This window comes from Somniosus microcephalus, chromosome 2 (assembly GCF_052327205.1).
Source record: "Somniosus microcephalus isolate GS21.2 chromosome 2, FLI_Smic_1.0, whole genome shotgun sequence".
NCBI lineage: Eukaryota > Metazoa > Chordata > Chondrichthyes > Squaliformes > Somniosidae > Somniosus > Somniosus microcephalus.
In genome coordinates, this window is record NC_140988.1 from 216,852,678 (window position 1) to 216,869,299 (window position 16,622).

Below are 16,622 nucleotides of genomic sequence, written 5' to 3' on the forward strand. Positions count from 1 at the left end.
ACGATTTCACGTTGAGAGCTTCACTAGAGGAGAGCAAAGCAAAAACATCAGGTGATTTATTTTTGATAATGTAGTTTTGAACATTCATCCTCTTCAATCTTGCAGAAGCATTTGGAACTTCAGGAGAAATGCAGGAATAAATTCTCCATTAATATCAATGTTGAAAGGTTATGAGTATTTACAAACCAACTTACTGTGTAAACCATATTTCCTAGTAGCAGTCGGCCAGGGGTCTTTCCATTTCCAAATGCAGTGTCTGCAGGAAGCAAAAATACTGACATGAGTTCAATAGTTCAAATTATTAGCTGCTGAAAGCTCCAAGAAAATAATCCCACATCTGCTAGTCATATCACAGCAGCAGATTTTTCATAGTTCTTTTAAATATCAGCTTGTACATTAACTATGTTATTCTGTGAGGGCATCGCAGTAACTGTTCCACCAGGACTATTGTAATAAAGATGTAATAGCTGCAGCAGAAATTCCTTTTTTACATCTCACTGTGCACTGGGCCAGTTCTAGCGCTCTGCACATAACTAACGTTCCTCCAAACTTTCAAAACAAATTAGAAGAATGATCTTGGGAAATTTAGGGCTGCTAGTTTGACATCTACTGTGGGAGAAAAATTGGGAGTAGATTCCATAAGAAGCAAGCTGAGGATACTTAATAAGAACAAGAACAATAATTCTAAGGCAGCAACAGCTTCTATACACCCATGCCAAAAAATTAACAGGTTTTTATGCTGCAATAAATTAAACAGATGACATTAATGCGATTGATATATTTTATCTTGACGTTCAAAAAACATTCAAGGAGAAGGTCTATTACCTTAGGGGGCTAGAGCTAGGGAGGCTAGTGTCACCCAAAACCCACTTTTTTCAACATTTGTTACGAGGTAAAACAAGCAGCACAGCAGCATCCAGAGAGAGTGGCTTCACAAAATTGACCCATGGTTACCGAGAGCATAGAAAAAGTTGCAGAAATTGTACTGAGGTACAAACTGCCAGGAAACATTTTCCTGCTAGCCTAATGCATACTGCCTTTGAAGTTCTACATGTAAGGGAGAAGGTTCCAGAAGAAACATTGGGGCAGATATTGATCCTGGTTGCGCCCATTTTATGGGCGTAAAACAAAAAGGACCAATGTTGGCGCTCAATGACTCGCACTATATCTGTGTCGTGGATGTGCGCATCACCAAATGTCAATGAGGGGCCTAATGCCGGTTTTAGGCCCCTGCAGGAAATTGGATAGTGATGACTGGCACGGGGCCTGCTCCGCTCAGGTTTCCCAAGCATTTGCTACAGCAAAATCGGCGGCAGCCACCAAAAAGGTGATTTAAAAAAAAAATTTTTTTTTAATGTGGAGCCCCACTCCTGAGGGCCACTGCCAGCTCACGATCATCACCCTTGCGTTCTTCCCCCTACCCCTTCGGGACTTGCCGGAGGGCCGCTGCCCAAGTTCGAACTGGCCACATGGGCGAGCTGCCTCTGGAGAAGACACAGGTGCTGACAGCTTGCCGCCATTATTAAAATGAGGCCCAAGGCCAATTTCTGGTGAGCCTCAGGCCTCCTAGTTTGGTCACATGTGCCCAGAAACAGGCCATTTTGTGCAAAACCAGCAGTCCATAGGTTGCATGACTGCCAATTATTGTTGCTGTGAGGCCCAAGCCATTTTGAGGCCCGGGCTTTATTTGCATAGATCCGGCAAGTGTCAAACTGGGGCTCAGATGGAGCTTACCAGTTAGGGAGGCGGGAAATCAGCTGGCTCCTTTGTGAAGCTGGCCGACAGTCAGCCTACAACAGCTCCTTTAAGGACTGCTGGTTAGAGCACTCAACACTGGTACAAATGGGTGCAGTGTTCACAGCACATGCTACGCCCATTTGTACCTCAAAATTGTAATTAGGGTCCCATGTACGTCATAGGACCATGATTTGCATATTAAAAGTAGTCTCCCGCGTGAAACATGCAGGAATTCCAGCCACCCATCTAAAGGCCCCTGCAGCTGCCAGAGCACCAGTGTAAAGACGGTGGTAAATGACCCGATTATATTTTCAGGCTGCGAACACCCCCTTTACATCAGGTGGCCACAGTTAAAATTGACCCCAAATATTACATGATATAATAGTACCTGGAAGGATACATTAGTTACCACTAGTGACGGAGCTCATCTTGAGTGTCTGGTGACTGTGAATCTTTTGCTACTCAATTTCCTAACTCCAAATATAAATGGCACTTCTAACACATTGTTCACCTGCGGGACAGAAACTTCAATGCGGGACAGAATCTTCAATCTATGTGCCCAAGTTAAAAAGAAACCTTGTAGTAATCTAGACCTAGAAGGAGGAAATTCAGATCGCTCACTATTTAACACCACGATTCATTCTTCTTACACTTGTGAACTGTATAATGATGTTTTACAGTTTACTAAAGTACAATTGCCATCACTGGATGGAGCTTCATTTAGAAGAAATTTGTATGCATGACAAATTGATTTTTTTAAATATAAAGAATCCCCCCCGCCCAATTTTTCCCCCCACTTAAAGCTTTTCAAAAGGTGTTTTTTTTTGTTTCACTATTATGCAAGTCTCGTGTGTTTTGTGTTCCAATAAATGTTGATGAAACTTTAGGCTCAGGACTAACAGTTGAAACTGTAGTTGAACAGACGGGTAAATATTTAATTTTACATTTGCCAGTTTAGGAGAAAAAGACAACACAACAAGCCCTGGATTGTATGCCGGAGGAAATAAGGTAACCTGAAAAGATTCTGCTAAACATTTTTGTTTGTCTATGCTGCTTACCATGCTCGAGGGCTTTCAGTGGGAACCAAAACAGAATAACCGAGTGGAACAGGCCGTTCAAACAATGAACCCAGAAAACCTATGGGAAAAGAAAAATCCATGAGAACCATTTACGACAAACCAGCACTGTGAACTCTAACCCTTCTCTTTATCGTAGTTCCAAATTCACTAAGTGTGTTTTTGTCTCACCACCACTGTGAGGTGTTTTTACTGACAACCACTTTTAATCTTTTAAGTACTTGGGCTTATTTTGCAGTTTGCCCACAGCAACATCTTTTGATATGATTGCTATATTTTCACTTTGTTTCTGGCACTGCTGCACAAATTGCTCGCTACCAAGCTAGCACTCCAAGCCAGAAATCGGAATTCCATTTAATAAGTAACATTCTTAAAACAGCACAATCTCATTATAAACTTAATCAATGAATCTTTGTCATTAATACAAAATTTAACCACTCTAAGCAAAATAATTTCCACTACCAATTATATATCTCTAATTAAAATGTATTTCAAATAGCTAAATTAGATCAGAAACTAATTTAAAATAGTTGCACTAAAAACACACGGTGCCAAAGGGACAAGTGTTAACTGTATTGTAAACATCTCTATAATGATGAGCTATAAATTCATGAATGATTTGTTTTTTTCTACATTTAATCCATTTAGTCAAATTACTGGAAACTATCTTTGTCTTATAAAGTCCCTGATGTATTAATTTGTTTAGTTAAAGGGAATGGGGTGGAGTGAAACCATCATCAGTTGTGCTGGCCATTCTTAAGAGGTACTGCAAGTGGCCTAAAAAATGTTTTTTTTGTTGCAGTCTCTTTGCTCATTTGTTATTTCCTGGTACAACCACCATATTAAAGCTGGGTCACTAATTTTCAATGAGTTATTTATACAAAGAAAATGGAAAATGAACATGTAGTGGGTGAATATTACCCTTAAAGTAAAACCTCAGTAATTATTTGATCCAGAAATGTTCCCATTATTTATTTGGTAGTTTCTCATTATAATGTTCTCCTATACACTGTTCCTCCTCCCCATTCCTTCCTGATGCTACTCAGTTCTCTGTAAAAGAAATAAACTTTGAATTTGACTGACATTACTACAGGAAACTCTTGATTTACCGGCACCTAAATAACCGGAAATCTCGGTTAACCGGCAAAATTCAGGAGTAGGTTTAGGTAAGTTTTACTTCATATTACTTGCCTTCCTCGATCTGTTGCTGTGCAATGGGTGTGGCTGCAGCTGTTGCTAAGCTACTGAGACGCTTGGAACTTGTGGCCATTGTTCTGCACCTGTTGCTAAGCAACAGGGTTTGTTGCTTTATACGGAGCTCTCAGCATCTTTTAACTATAGCTCTCGGTTATCCGGAATTTTTGATGAACCGGCACCATGTCGGTCCTGTCGGTGCCGGATAAAAAAGAGTTTCCTGTACTGTACTAACTTTCACCTTCTCTAATATAGGGGCATCATTAAATAGCAGGTCCCAAGTTTTAATCAAGCTGGGTCAGCATACCCAAGTTATTCTGCCCACTGCCATGTTACAGTCTGTCCTGGGACAGTGAAGCTCTGCTCACTAGCAGCCAAATGCCAATTAAAAATTAAGTTAAAAAAGTTCCTGAGAGTCCAATGAAAATCTTGGAACTTTTAAGACTTGGTTTCTTATTGATTTGCAGCAAGTATGAAATCCAAGAAGTGCAAGACTATCTCCTGTAAGGTGGACTCACTTCTTGCCTAGCTTTGTTTCAGATGGTTTGCAGCTTTAATTACATTACACAGGTTTGCAATGTATGTGCAAGATAACTGGTACATGGGATATACAGTAATAGCGCTCAACTCACTGTACACAAGATATTTTCCAGACCAAATATTTTCCTCAAGGTGCAAAGTGTTCAAAAAATGTTGAAAATGGAAATTTGTTCTATGTATGCGATGAACATAAAATAAAGCACTTAGGGAAATAGCTAATTCCCCAAAGAAGTAAAAGGCTGAAATGGTTATTTATGGGGGGAAAAAACAGGTTTACAGTCAAAGAAAGACACTTGTTAAAACTTTGTTAAGGAATGCTGAGGTAGACATCTGAATGCAAAACTCAGGACAAAATAAAAAGAGTTACCCAATGCTAATGTGCTACAGACTGGGTGTGAAGTTCTGTGTAGAACTGATTCAACAGTTGAAGCTATAGAATGTCACAACACAAACATTTATGCAATCAAATATGTGATGTTTTTCCACTCGGTGCTTGCTCTCCATATCCTTCATTAATTCTGTCTTTAAGCAACTATTTAAATCTCTTCACAGTATGTATGGACTACTTCAACAACAGTTTGTGACAGAGAATTTCACATTCTAATCACCCTCTTGTGTAAATATTTTTTTCTAAATTCCCCTTTATTTCTTTTTGTCATAGTCGTAAATTTGTGCCAGATTCCTGGAAACAATCCATCACTATTTACCCTATTATAACCCTTCACAATCTTGAGACCGTCCTCAGGTCCTCTCTTAACTTCTCAGCTGTAGATACAAAACAAAAGATTCTGCTTGCACTGTCACCTTTAATGACCTGTGCAAAGAAAAGCCTTGCATTTATGATATCATCGGGACCTCCCAAAGTGTTTTACAACCAATGGGTTACTTATGAAGTGCAGTCATAGTTCCTACGTAGGTACAGGCAGCAGACACCATGCGCACAGCAAGCTCTCACAAGTAGCAAATAAATGAATAACCAGATAATCTGTTTTCAATGGCATTGGTCGAAGCGGGAAAATTGTTCAGGATACTGGGAGAACTTGGCTCTTCAAATAATGGCACGGGACTTTTTCAGCCACTTGAGCTGGTAGATGAGGCCCAAGGTAAAAATGTTATTTAAAGATGGCACCTCCAACAATGCAGCATTCCCTCAGTAATGCACTGAAGTGTCAGCCTGGATAGCATGCTCAAATTCTGGAGAGATAAATGCTTTTCAAAATCATAGTGATATTGGGGAGGAAGCAGTGAACAATGAAGAAAGGGCAAACATGATGGATGATGAGAGGTTTCCTGGTACAGATCAAATATCTAGTATGCCAAATTTCACTTCTCGAGTTGTATGGGAATACAATATGATTGCCAATGATCTTTTGGCTTGCCTACTTGTAGATGGAGGGTTGTTGAAACAGCAAAACTGTTTTCTAGACTCACTGGTTCTTGATATTGGGAAGTAGTCTGTATAACATGTGGGAATCCAATACTTGAGACATTCACTGCTTCATCCAATGTTCCCGCGCAGCCCGGGACCAGCTTTTCCAATGTTAAATTTCTGTGAGTGGGCTACGCACCCAAAAAAAATTGGGGGGAACATTTCTGTCATCTCTGACATGAATGATATTGTGGCACATCTATCATCTCCTGTGCAGTCTGACAAACTACATCATGAAGACTCGAGACAGGGTAGCACCATCTCGCACAAACGCCTCTCTGTTCCTATGGAGGCTTAGCCCTGCACGAGTGACAATAGGTGGCACTTTTGAAAGCAATAAGCCTACAGTATTTCCTAGAAAAGGAAAACCTGCTGTGAGATTCTGCACAAGTTCATCATTAATGACCTTAATGAGTAAAAATCATTTTATTTTCCTAACTTTCTCTTAATGTTTGATAATTCATTTTTGGAGGGGCAAAATCCTCAGAACAACATTAAATATTTAGTTTGTTAATGATACTGAAACACTTTTACTTACAGCTTGTCTTAGCAAAAAAGTAAACAAGATAAGTTCCTTATGGACTTAAGAAAAAGAACTTGCATTTAAACTGCACCTTTGGAAATGTTGGTTAGAATACCAGGAGAACGCCCTGACCTTTTACATCTACCTGAGCAGGCAGAAGGGGTCTCAGTTTAATACCTTATCCAAAAGACAGCTCTTCCAACATTGCAGTACTCCCTGCACTGAAGTGTCAGTCTAGATTATGTGCTCAAGTTGATAGGGGAGCTTGAACCTACAATCTTCTAAAACTGAGGTGAGTGTGTAATCAATTGCCCCAAGTTGGCACTTAAATATTCATATTGACAAATGTCATGTGATAAATAATTAGATGGCCATCAGGACCTCATTAATTTGATGAAATCACATTAAAAGGGGCGATTCCATGGTCCAGGCACTTGTGTTGGGGAGTGGTGTTTATGGGGAGTGCGCCTCTGGAAATTGTGGCCCTGCTGTGGGTGCTGGATTGCAGAATGAATCCTTAAACGTCAAATGCCACACGGTGAATACTTAATTATTGAAACACAAATAGTTGAAATTCAGAAGACTCCCAGGCTCCACTGGATCACATCACAATTTGTTTTGCTCGATGACCTTTGCCCTCATCATTATATCATTATTCTGAGTTTTTGATTGACAGAAAGCACAGGTAGGCATGAGTTACAATGGTTCATGCTTTCCATTTCCTGGCAAATACTTCTTTCACACGCCACAACTGTTACCATCGCCCTCAATTTTGTGTTTTGGTTCCATAACAAATCAATGCAACATCTATGCAATGTTCAGTGAAGCACATTTACTCTTAACTTCTACCGTAATCTTTTGACTGGAGTGAATCTTTTTGTGCACTATCCTCTGCAACTTGTCTTATTTCTCAATTCGAATTCAATGCTTTAGCTTTATAGGGAACTTTAAACTGCATACATGGTAGTAAACTCAAGTACAGGTGGTATATTTCAGCCTTGCTAACAATGTCGTCCTCAAGGCCCAGAAACACATTCATAATTTTGATTTCGTAATCACAAAATTGTTCCAAGCAAGGATTTGCTGTTGGTATCAGTTGTTTTCTGATGATTGCTGGGGATATTGGATTTGGTAAAACCTCCGTGCAGTAATACATACATCAGTGTGCTCACAATTTTAGCCAGTTCAATATGTGCTCAAATCAAACTACATATACAAAAGCTCCACATCGGGAAGCAGTGAGCGTCAGAAAATAAATCATTAAGTAGTGTTGCGATGCATAATTCACAAGTGCCACAGACATAAGTTATGTCGGCCAGATCAAGGGTGGTTTATTTTACTTAATTCAATTTTATTTTGTCTTGTATTTCACTTACAATTCAGAGTTTTCATTGTTGTTAGTTTTTATTCATTATTCCTTAAATGAATGGACAGCATGAAACTCTACACATTTCATCATTACATGTGTACTTTTGCAACAGAAGTTAGACTGATGAATTAATGAGGCATGTTTGCAACTTTGGTCTTCACAGTTTTGCTGACAAGAGGGAAAGGCAGGAATGAGTTGCTATTGCTTGCGTGACTGAATAAAAACAGCAAGAATTGGGAGAGATCCAAAGTGGCAAGAGATGGGGCAGATGAGAAACAGTAGAGAATAAATGTACAAACAATTTCAACAGTGGTGAATGATGCATGCAAACCACCAACTGCAAATACAGTGTAAATGTACTTCAATTACAGCTTGCAGCAACCCCCTGAATACAATAATAAGTGAATGGAAAAAGTGAGTCGAAGTAATCCATCAAAATATAAATTATATAAAAAATACTTTGAAAATTAACTGACATTAAAGGAAACAAATAGAGTGAAAGTACTTGCTTCCCATATATATTTTTAAGGTGGCACTCAATCATTATTAATCTTTTTGTGAACGGCTTCTCCACAGAGCATTGAACCAAACAACAGGGGCTGTATTGATATCAGGAGTCGCTTATTGCAGAGCAGCCTATTTAATGAGACTTCATTTGAGGGAAGACATTTTCCAATGAGTTTTACTGTGGTCTTAGTTAACTAGTCTTCTCCATTAAATCAGACTGCATGAAAAAGGTGCTGACTGATATCACCAAGGTAGAGTTTCAACTTGCTACAAGGGCACAAAACTGACGTTGCAGATGGGCTGTCCATTTTAATTTCCAATTTCAGGCGGTTTCTATAATGGGCGGCCCATCCACAACGCTAACTTTGTGCCCAGATGGCAAGCCAAAAATCTACCCCAGTGTATCGGTGATCCACAAACAAAACTGCAGTCAGTTTCCCTTACATGGCCAGGTCTTTCCACAAGTTCAGTGTCATAATTTAAAAAAAACTGAGAACTGGTGAAAGGCTTATTGAATCCGACAACCTAGTAAGGTATTTTCTGATTAAATGCTCTATTGCTGTTAAATGTTTTTTTTAAATAGCTTCTCTTTTCAATAAACTCTAATCTTTCTCACTTATCCATCTATCAGAGCCCTAGGCTGTGTGACAAAAAACATAAATGTACACTCTATCCATATAAAGATGAATATAATGTTTTAAACACCCAAAAGCCAAGAATTTGAATAAACTGCCTGACAGTACAAAGGTAGTACAGTTTGTGAGAAGTACTACAAACAAGAACTCAGGGTTCCCAGGTACCTCAAGGACTCCACTGTGCACAGTAATAACCTTATTTAATATTTACTCTACTCAAGGCTAACCTCCCACTATCATCTGTCTGACAGTTCTCTTGACAGATGCAAGAATTCCAACTTGGGAGCCCTGCTCTGGCTGGGTAGAGTTGTTGTTTTTAGTATAAATTAACTGTGAATAATAAGAACATAAGAATTAGGGGCAGGAGTGGGCCATATGGCCCTGCGAGCCTGCTCCGCCATTCAATAAGATCATGACTGATCTTCGACCTCAACTCCACTTCCCACCCGAAATAATAACTCGCTTAAAAACAATTTTTTTTTAGCAAACCATCACAACTGCTTAATGGACAAAGTCGCAGCCAAGTATAAAGAGTTAGGGAGGGCTGCAACATCAGGGGCAATTCCAAGATTTACAGTGGAGTTGGGGGTAGGAAAAGAAAAGACATAACCCCATTCCAAAAAGAGAGACACACACACCCTTATTCTCTCTCTCACTCTCTCTTCTTTCGCCCCGCCCCCCACCCCACACACTTGCACCTGTGATACTGGGTTCTGTTTAGTGCACTGAAAAATGGTTAAAGCTACAAGGGAACATTTTGGTAAGAGGGATCATAGAAAACATAGAAGATAGGAGGAGTAGGCCATTCGGCCCTTCGAGCCTGCTCCGCCATTCAATGAGATCATGGCTGATCATTGAAATTCAGTACCCTGTCCCTGCCTTCTCCCCATATCCCTTGATCCCTTTAGCCTTAAGAAATATATCCAACTCTTTCTTGAATATATTTAATGAACTGGCCTCCACCGCCCTCTGTGGCAGAGAATTCCACAGGTTCACCACTCTCTGGGTGAAGAAATTCCTCCTCATTTCAGTCCTAAATGTCCTACCCCTTATCCTTAGACTATGACCCCTGGTTCTGGACTCCCCGACCATCGGGAACATCGTTCCAGTATCTAGTCTGTCCAGGCCTGACAGAATTTTATAGGTTTCGATGAGATCCCCGCTCAATCTTCTAAACTCCAGTGAGTATAAGCCCAATCGACACAATCTCTCCTCATACGTCATTCCTGCCATCCCAGGTATCAGCCTGGTGAATCTTCGCTGCACTCCTTCCATGGCAAGAACGTCCTTCCTCAGATAAGGCGACCAAAACTGCACACAATACTCAAGGTGCGGTCTCACCAAGGCCCTGTACAACTGTAGCAAGACATCCTTGTTCCTGTACTCGAACCCTCTTGCTACGAAGGCCAACATACCATTTGCCTTCTTAACCGCCTGCTGCACCTGCATGCTTACCTTCAGCGACTGGTGCACAAGAACACCCAGGTCTCTTTGCACTTCCCCTTCTCCCAATGTATTGCCATTCAAATAATAATCTGCCTTCCTGTTTTTGCCACCAAAGTGGATAACCTCACATTTATCCACATTATAGTGCATTTGCCATGTTTCTGCCCAATCACCTAACCTGTCCAAATCGTACTGGAGTTTCATGACATCCTCCTCGCAGCATACCCTCCCACCCAGCTTTGTGTCGTCTGCAAATTTGGAGATATTACATCCAATTCCCTCGTCCACATCATTAATATATATTGTGAACAGCTGGGGTCCTAGGACCGATCCTTGCGGTACCCCACTAGTCACTGCCTGTCACTCGGAAAATGACCCGTTTATTCCAACTCTTTGCTTTCTGTCCGCCAACCAGTTCTCTATCCAAGTCAATACCTTGCCCCCAATCCCATGTGCCTTAATTTTGCACGCTAATCTCTTATGCGGGACCTTATCGAAAGCCTTCTGAAAGTCCAAATACACCACATCCACTGGTTCTCCCTTATCTATTTTACCAGTTACATCCTCAAAAAATTCCAGTAGATTAGTCAAGCATGATTTACCTTTTGTAAATCCATGTTGACTTTGTCCGATCCAGTCACTGCTTTCCAAGTGCTCTGCTATTACATCTTTTATAATGGACTCTAGCATTTTCCCCACTACCGATGTCAGGCTTACCGGTCTATAATTCCCCGCTTTTTCTCTGCCACCTTTTTTGAATAGTGGGGTAACATTAGCTACCCTCCAATCCATGGGTACTGTTCCAGAGTCTATCGAGTTCTGGAAGATGACCAGCAATGCATCTACTATTTCTAGGGCCACTTCCTTAAGTACCCTGGGATGTAGATTATCAGGCCCTGGGGATTTATCGGCCTTCAGTCCCATCAATTTTCCTAACACCATTTCCCTACAAATACTGATTTCTTTCAGTTCCACCCTTTCATCAGACCCTATGTTCCCCGGTATTTCTGGGAGGTTATTTGTGTCCTCCTTTGTGAAGACAGAACCAAAATATGTATTTAGTTGGTCTGCCATTTCTTTGTTCCCCATTATAAATTCCCCTGATTCTGACTGCAAGGGACCTACGCTTGACTTCACCAATCTTTTTCTCTTCACATATCTATAAAAGCTTTTATAGTCAGTTTTTATGTTCCCTGCAAGCTTACTCTCATATTCTATTTTCCCTTTCTTAATTAATCCCTTTGTCCTCCTTTGTTGAATCCTGAACTGCTCCCAATCCTCAGGATTATTGTTTTTTCTGGCCAATTTATATGTCCTCTCCTTGGATCTTATGCTATCCCTAATTTCCCTTGTTACCCACGGTTGAGTCACCTTTTTTGTTTTAGGAGCTCTGCTGGACCTGATTAAGGATTCAATCATAATATTTCTGATCGATTCAAGCTTAATTACAGGCACTTAAATGCATAGCATATCAAAATTCCCTATCATTTAACAAGAGCGTGAGAGTGAAAATGGTCTTAAAGATAGCTCGTATAACTATTTACAGTGATCAGTCAATATTCACCCTGAATGAATGGGACAACCTGAATTCAATCCCAAATGTCATTACTGTAGATTTGTTTTATTTGAGGTCCAAAAATGTCATTATCGCTTTAACTAGCCAGTGGTAATGATTACTCATTTAACTCGAGGGTAACCACTGGTAAAGTATAACTGATCCTCATCAGGCGGGAGTAGATTATCTTCTATCGTATACAGTGCTAAACAAATTTGGTTAGTTGCAGACACTAATTACATTTTCAGATATAAATCCCATCAATTGCCTTAAATGCACTATGGCGTCATGTCTTTCCACAAGTTCAGTGTCACAATTTAAAAAAAACTTCAAAAATTGGTCAAAGGCTTACAGAATGTACTAAATCTGAAAACCTAGTCAGGTATTCAGAGCCCTAGGCTGTGGAAAATAAATGTATTTGTACACATTAAAAGGTCATGCTTTGTAGTTTAGTGTCTTGCTCAAATGTGAGCAGCATTGGCTCTCGTTCAACTGCATAGTTCTGAGAGCAAAAAGGGAACAATTTTACATTGTTTATGGGCCAGAATTTGTTGGCAAACTAACGGCGATTTAATGCGCACGTCGTTATTGGTGTGTAAATCGTCCAGCAATGTGCGGCGAGGAAGAGATAACGTGTGAATAGCCACAAATTGCTGGTTGATTTTTACCGCTCTGCCGTTAGCCTCGCGAAAATAACAGCTCGTCCTCAACCTCCCCGTAAGTTTCAAGAAATTGCTGCATTTGCACAGTAAATACAAATTAAACTCCCACAGTAAGTTAGGGGCTGGTACTTAACAGTGTGGAGACCCTTTTAATGGCAAGATTTAGGTTCCTGCAATGCCACGTAACCTCTCTGGTCCAGAAAAGGATCATTTGAAGCAGTGAAATCTCATTCTTAGAGATTTTAAAAATTATTTTCTTTCTTTTCATTTGTCTCTTTTTTCTCTCTTAATCCAATCTTTTATTCCCACTCTTAATTTCTTTTCCTGTACCTAATTTAATTCTAATTCAACCAATGCCTTCTCCGTCATTCCTGTTTCTTTCTCAATCCTTAAATTTAATTGGTTCAGAAGAAAAACTGTTGGTCCCGCCGCTCACCAAAGTCCAAGATGCCCTGTTGACCTCGAACTTCCAGCAATTTGCAATGCAAAGAAATTTCCAGCTGAAGGGTGAGGGAAAATGTCTAACGAACGGAGCACGCCTCGAGATGCCCCACTCCAGCAAATTCTCGACCTTTGTTTGGGTAGCAGTATATTTTCTAGCGCATTGGCTATTTTTCAGCCAGTCTCCATTTATCCAATTTCCATTATACCACCCGCATAGTCATTTTTAAAAGTATGAAACAAGCTGCCCAAACAATTGCAACCATTTTTCCAGTAATACATCTCATGACCATGTGCGTGCAGACTGCATTGTGGAAGGGTTGTTTATTTTGTCCTGCTAGTGTTTGCGGAGATAAAATCAACCGTAATGGGTGCAGCCCGCTCCTCTATTATCACTATTTTCAGATGGCTTACTCATTTTTTAATTTCAAACAGTGCAGTGGAGATGATGATCAGCTCCAATACACACTCCCAAACTCAGATTTAGCAGTGAATATAAAAAAATTGGGTCAAATGCTCTTGATAACCTTTTGTGGACCAAAACACCGGCTCTCAAAAAATTTATTAGTGTGATAATAAATGCTGTTCTGACACCAGTGACAGGTGAAAAACTCTTTGTTACACCAGTTATTATAGAATCTCAACTACCAGACTGAACAGCACCCAAGTAACTGATATAAATGGGAACACAATATAAAACTACCAATTACAAATGGGAATGCAGTAATAAAATAATACTTTTCTTGTGCTACGTGATACTTTCTGCATCATTTCTCATCTTATACCAGCCACAAGCAACATTGCAAGATAATGACTAAGGGCCCAAAATCGTCATTTCTTTTGACCTGAATGGCAAAGACTGTCAGATATAATCTGTCCAAACTGACTAGAAAAGTACAAGACTCTATAGTGATGTTAAATCATGATGTCAGTCAGATTTGTGAGGGCCTCCGGACTTTTGAATTGGTTGAATAGTCAGCAGATTTATATGAATTGCAAATTACTGGCTGTCTGGATTGCTGAAACCTTATTCTGTGATGGGTCTTCAACAGAAAATGATTAATTCTAGTCAGATTAAATCTAGTTATTGGATCTGTTAGAATACAAAGTTGCAATAATAAAAGTATGAAAACAGTAAGTTTAACCATGTACAACTGTATGGATCAGATATCATATACCAATTGCTCTGGAATTTTTATACCACATTTGCTTTAAATGCCAGTCTGAGAGGGTGTATTTTTGTCCATTGGGATTTTTGTAATTGCACGACTTAGAGTTGATCAACTGTTCAGGGAGTCTCACAAAAAAGAGACATTATTTGTATTGATACTGCAAGACTATTGCAATTCTGTACTAAATTTTCTACCATAGAAAAGTTTTAAATGAGATGTGAAATATTGTGCTGCAAAGTATTCATCAGGAATGCTGCAGACATCTAATGGTATCTACAGCAATTTGTTCTCAGGGACTCTGCTAATGGGATATTCTGTGCAGTAGTATATCTTTGACACCTCCACAAATCTAAAGATCAGCAAACCAATAACAAATATCCGCTGTGATGTTAATGTTTAAGACAGAGGAGGCATTTAAAAAAAAGGTCAACAACAACAAAATGGAGAACCGAACACTTGACAGTGTTGTAGGAAATTGAAGGGAAGGGGTGGGGGGTGGAGAGGAGGATGGAATAATCATCTTTCCTTTTAATCAACTCTGATTTATTAAGTATAATCTGGACAGTTTAATTTACCATGTCCCAGCCATACCAAAACTTCATGATGTACATAGAAAAAACAATTAATGTAATGATTGTGATTTAAAATCACACACAGTGAAAACGGAGTCAGACTGTCACTGGTGTCTTATGGTTCAGGTTCTGACCAAGGAGGCGCCTGACAATATTTTCATGGCCTTCCTGCACTGCTTACTGGGGGACCATTTTGCTTTGATGTTTGTGTGTGAAACAGATTCATTGTTTGTAATTACTTCAGTATTTTCTATGTAAATAAGGAAGCAATTTGTCAGAAGCTATTTGATTATAAGCTACCTTGTTGATGAAGGGAAAGTACAGCTCAATAGCAGTCAAATTTTGTTTGATAAAGCTCCTGTGAAGCGCCATGGGATGTTTTACTACGTTAAAGTCACTACATAAATGCAAGTAGTTGTTGTTGGTAATTAGTCTAATTTTAACCATAGGTTCTGGTTTATGAGTAAGGATTTTTTAGGGTGGGAAAGGAAAAATGAGTTGTCAAACAACCGATTAGAGGCTCCTATGTATACGTCAGGTCAGGTGTTAAAACCTGCTACTGGAAAGGCAGTAGGCGGTAATACCAGTGATGAGTGCTGGGCGGTGGTTAAGTCACCTGGCCACCTCCAGAAAGTGCCAACGGCTTTGGGTGGATGGGCACCTGGTGAAGATCAGTGGGACCCTTGATAGTGGAAATGTCATCAGAAGGCACAATATGACAGTCTTCCAAATTATTGTTGACAATTAGTTTATTTATTTACTGTATTATTGTACAATTAAAGTGCAAAAGTAATCATTTTGGCAGTCTCCATGACACTTAATTGGTCTTGTACCAAAACATTTTACGATTTTACTAAAACTAATATTTATGAGTAAATTATCAGCACTGTACTCTACAATTATACAAGAAAAACATTAAGGGTTGATTCTATTTACCACAGTAATTTTTTGGAAAGGTTGTCTGTGTTTCAGTACTTTAAGGCAGGTAAAGATAGTTAATAAAAATGATCTATATATAATTTAAAAAGCAGTAAAAATTTGATCATCGAAATAATTTATGACCCATGTGTAGCGTTTTAAGTATTTAAAGCGACTTTGCAAAACAAATACTACTTTCCTCGTAAAACAAAAACATTTTTTGTAGCTCTACGTTAATGAATAATGGTGTAAAGGCCCACCCCCTTACATATTTAATGGCAGCTCAAATTGTCCTTTGACCTGCCTCTCCACAGGGGTCAGTAATCCATTTCCACACAACATTACAAATACACGAGGCCTGTAGATGTCTCAACCAGAAGGACTAATCACTCCTGCCTATAGAAGACAGCTTTATTAACAGCAGGCAAAAACAAACAGCTTTTCCCATTCACATCAGAGAAAAAAAAGTTAGATCAGGTTTCTCCTACCACACAGGCAACTAATAATTTGACAGTCAAGTGATTTGCGATTAGATTTTTCGATTAAAGGTTTTTTTCGAACACATTGCGGTCATTTTAACCCCCCAGGATGGGCAGGGTGGTGGGAGTGGAAGGGTTAAAAATATAAAAACCGGAACCCCGACCCCAACGAACCCACTTCGGGTTTACCGGATGCAGGCTGGGGGCGGGTGACTAACCTGCGCTCCAGAGGCGGGTCCGTCATTAAAATATTTTAATGAGGCGGTTTGCCTCAAGTTTTACTTTTAACGCCTACAGGTTGGGTTTCCCAGGGCTTGGGAAAACTGGCAGCTGAAGGAAGGGCTATCCCTCTGTCAAAGTGCCTTTA

At 39.8% G+C, this 16,622-nt stretch overlaps 1 protein-coding gene across 2 annotated transcripts in view; it reads right to left on the reverse strand.

Annotated features, from left to right (window-relative positions):
• atp8a1 (ATPase phospholipid transporting 8A1) overlaps positions 1–16,622 on the reverse strand; it is a 546,817-nt gene that overhangs the window by 79,781 nt on the left and 450,414 nt on the right. For both annotated transcript variants that reach the window (XM_085969404.1, XM_085969397.1), the window contains 2 exons: positions 2,796–2,874; positions 195–256 (listed from right to left, as the gene is read on the reverse strand). In XM_085969404.1, coding sequence (XP_085825530.1) covers positions 195–256; positions 2,796–2,874 — 141 coding nt within the window. The remainder of the gene's footprint in view (positions 1–194; positions 257–2,795; positions 2,875–16,622) is intronic.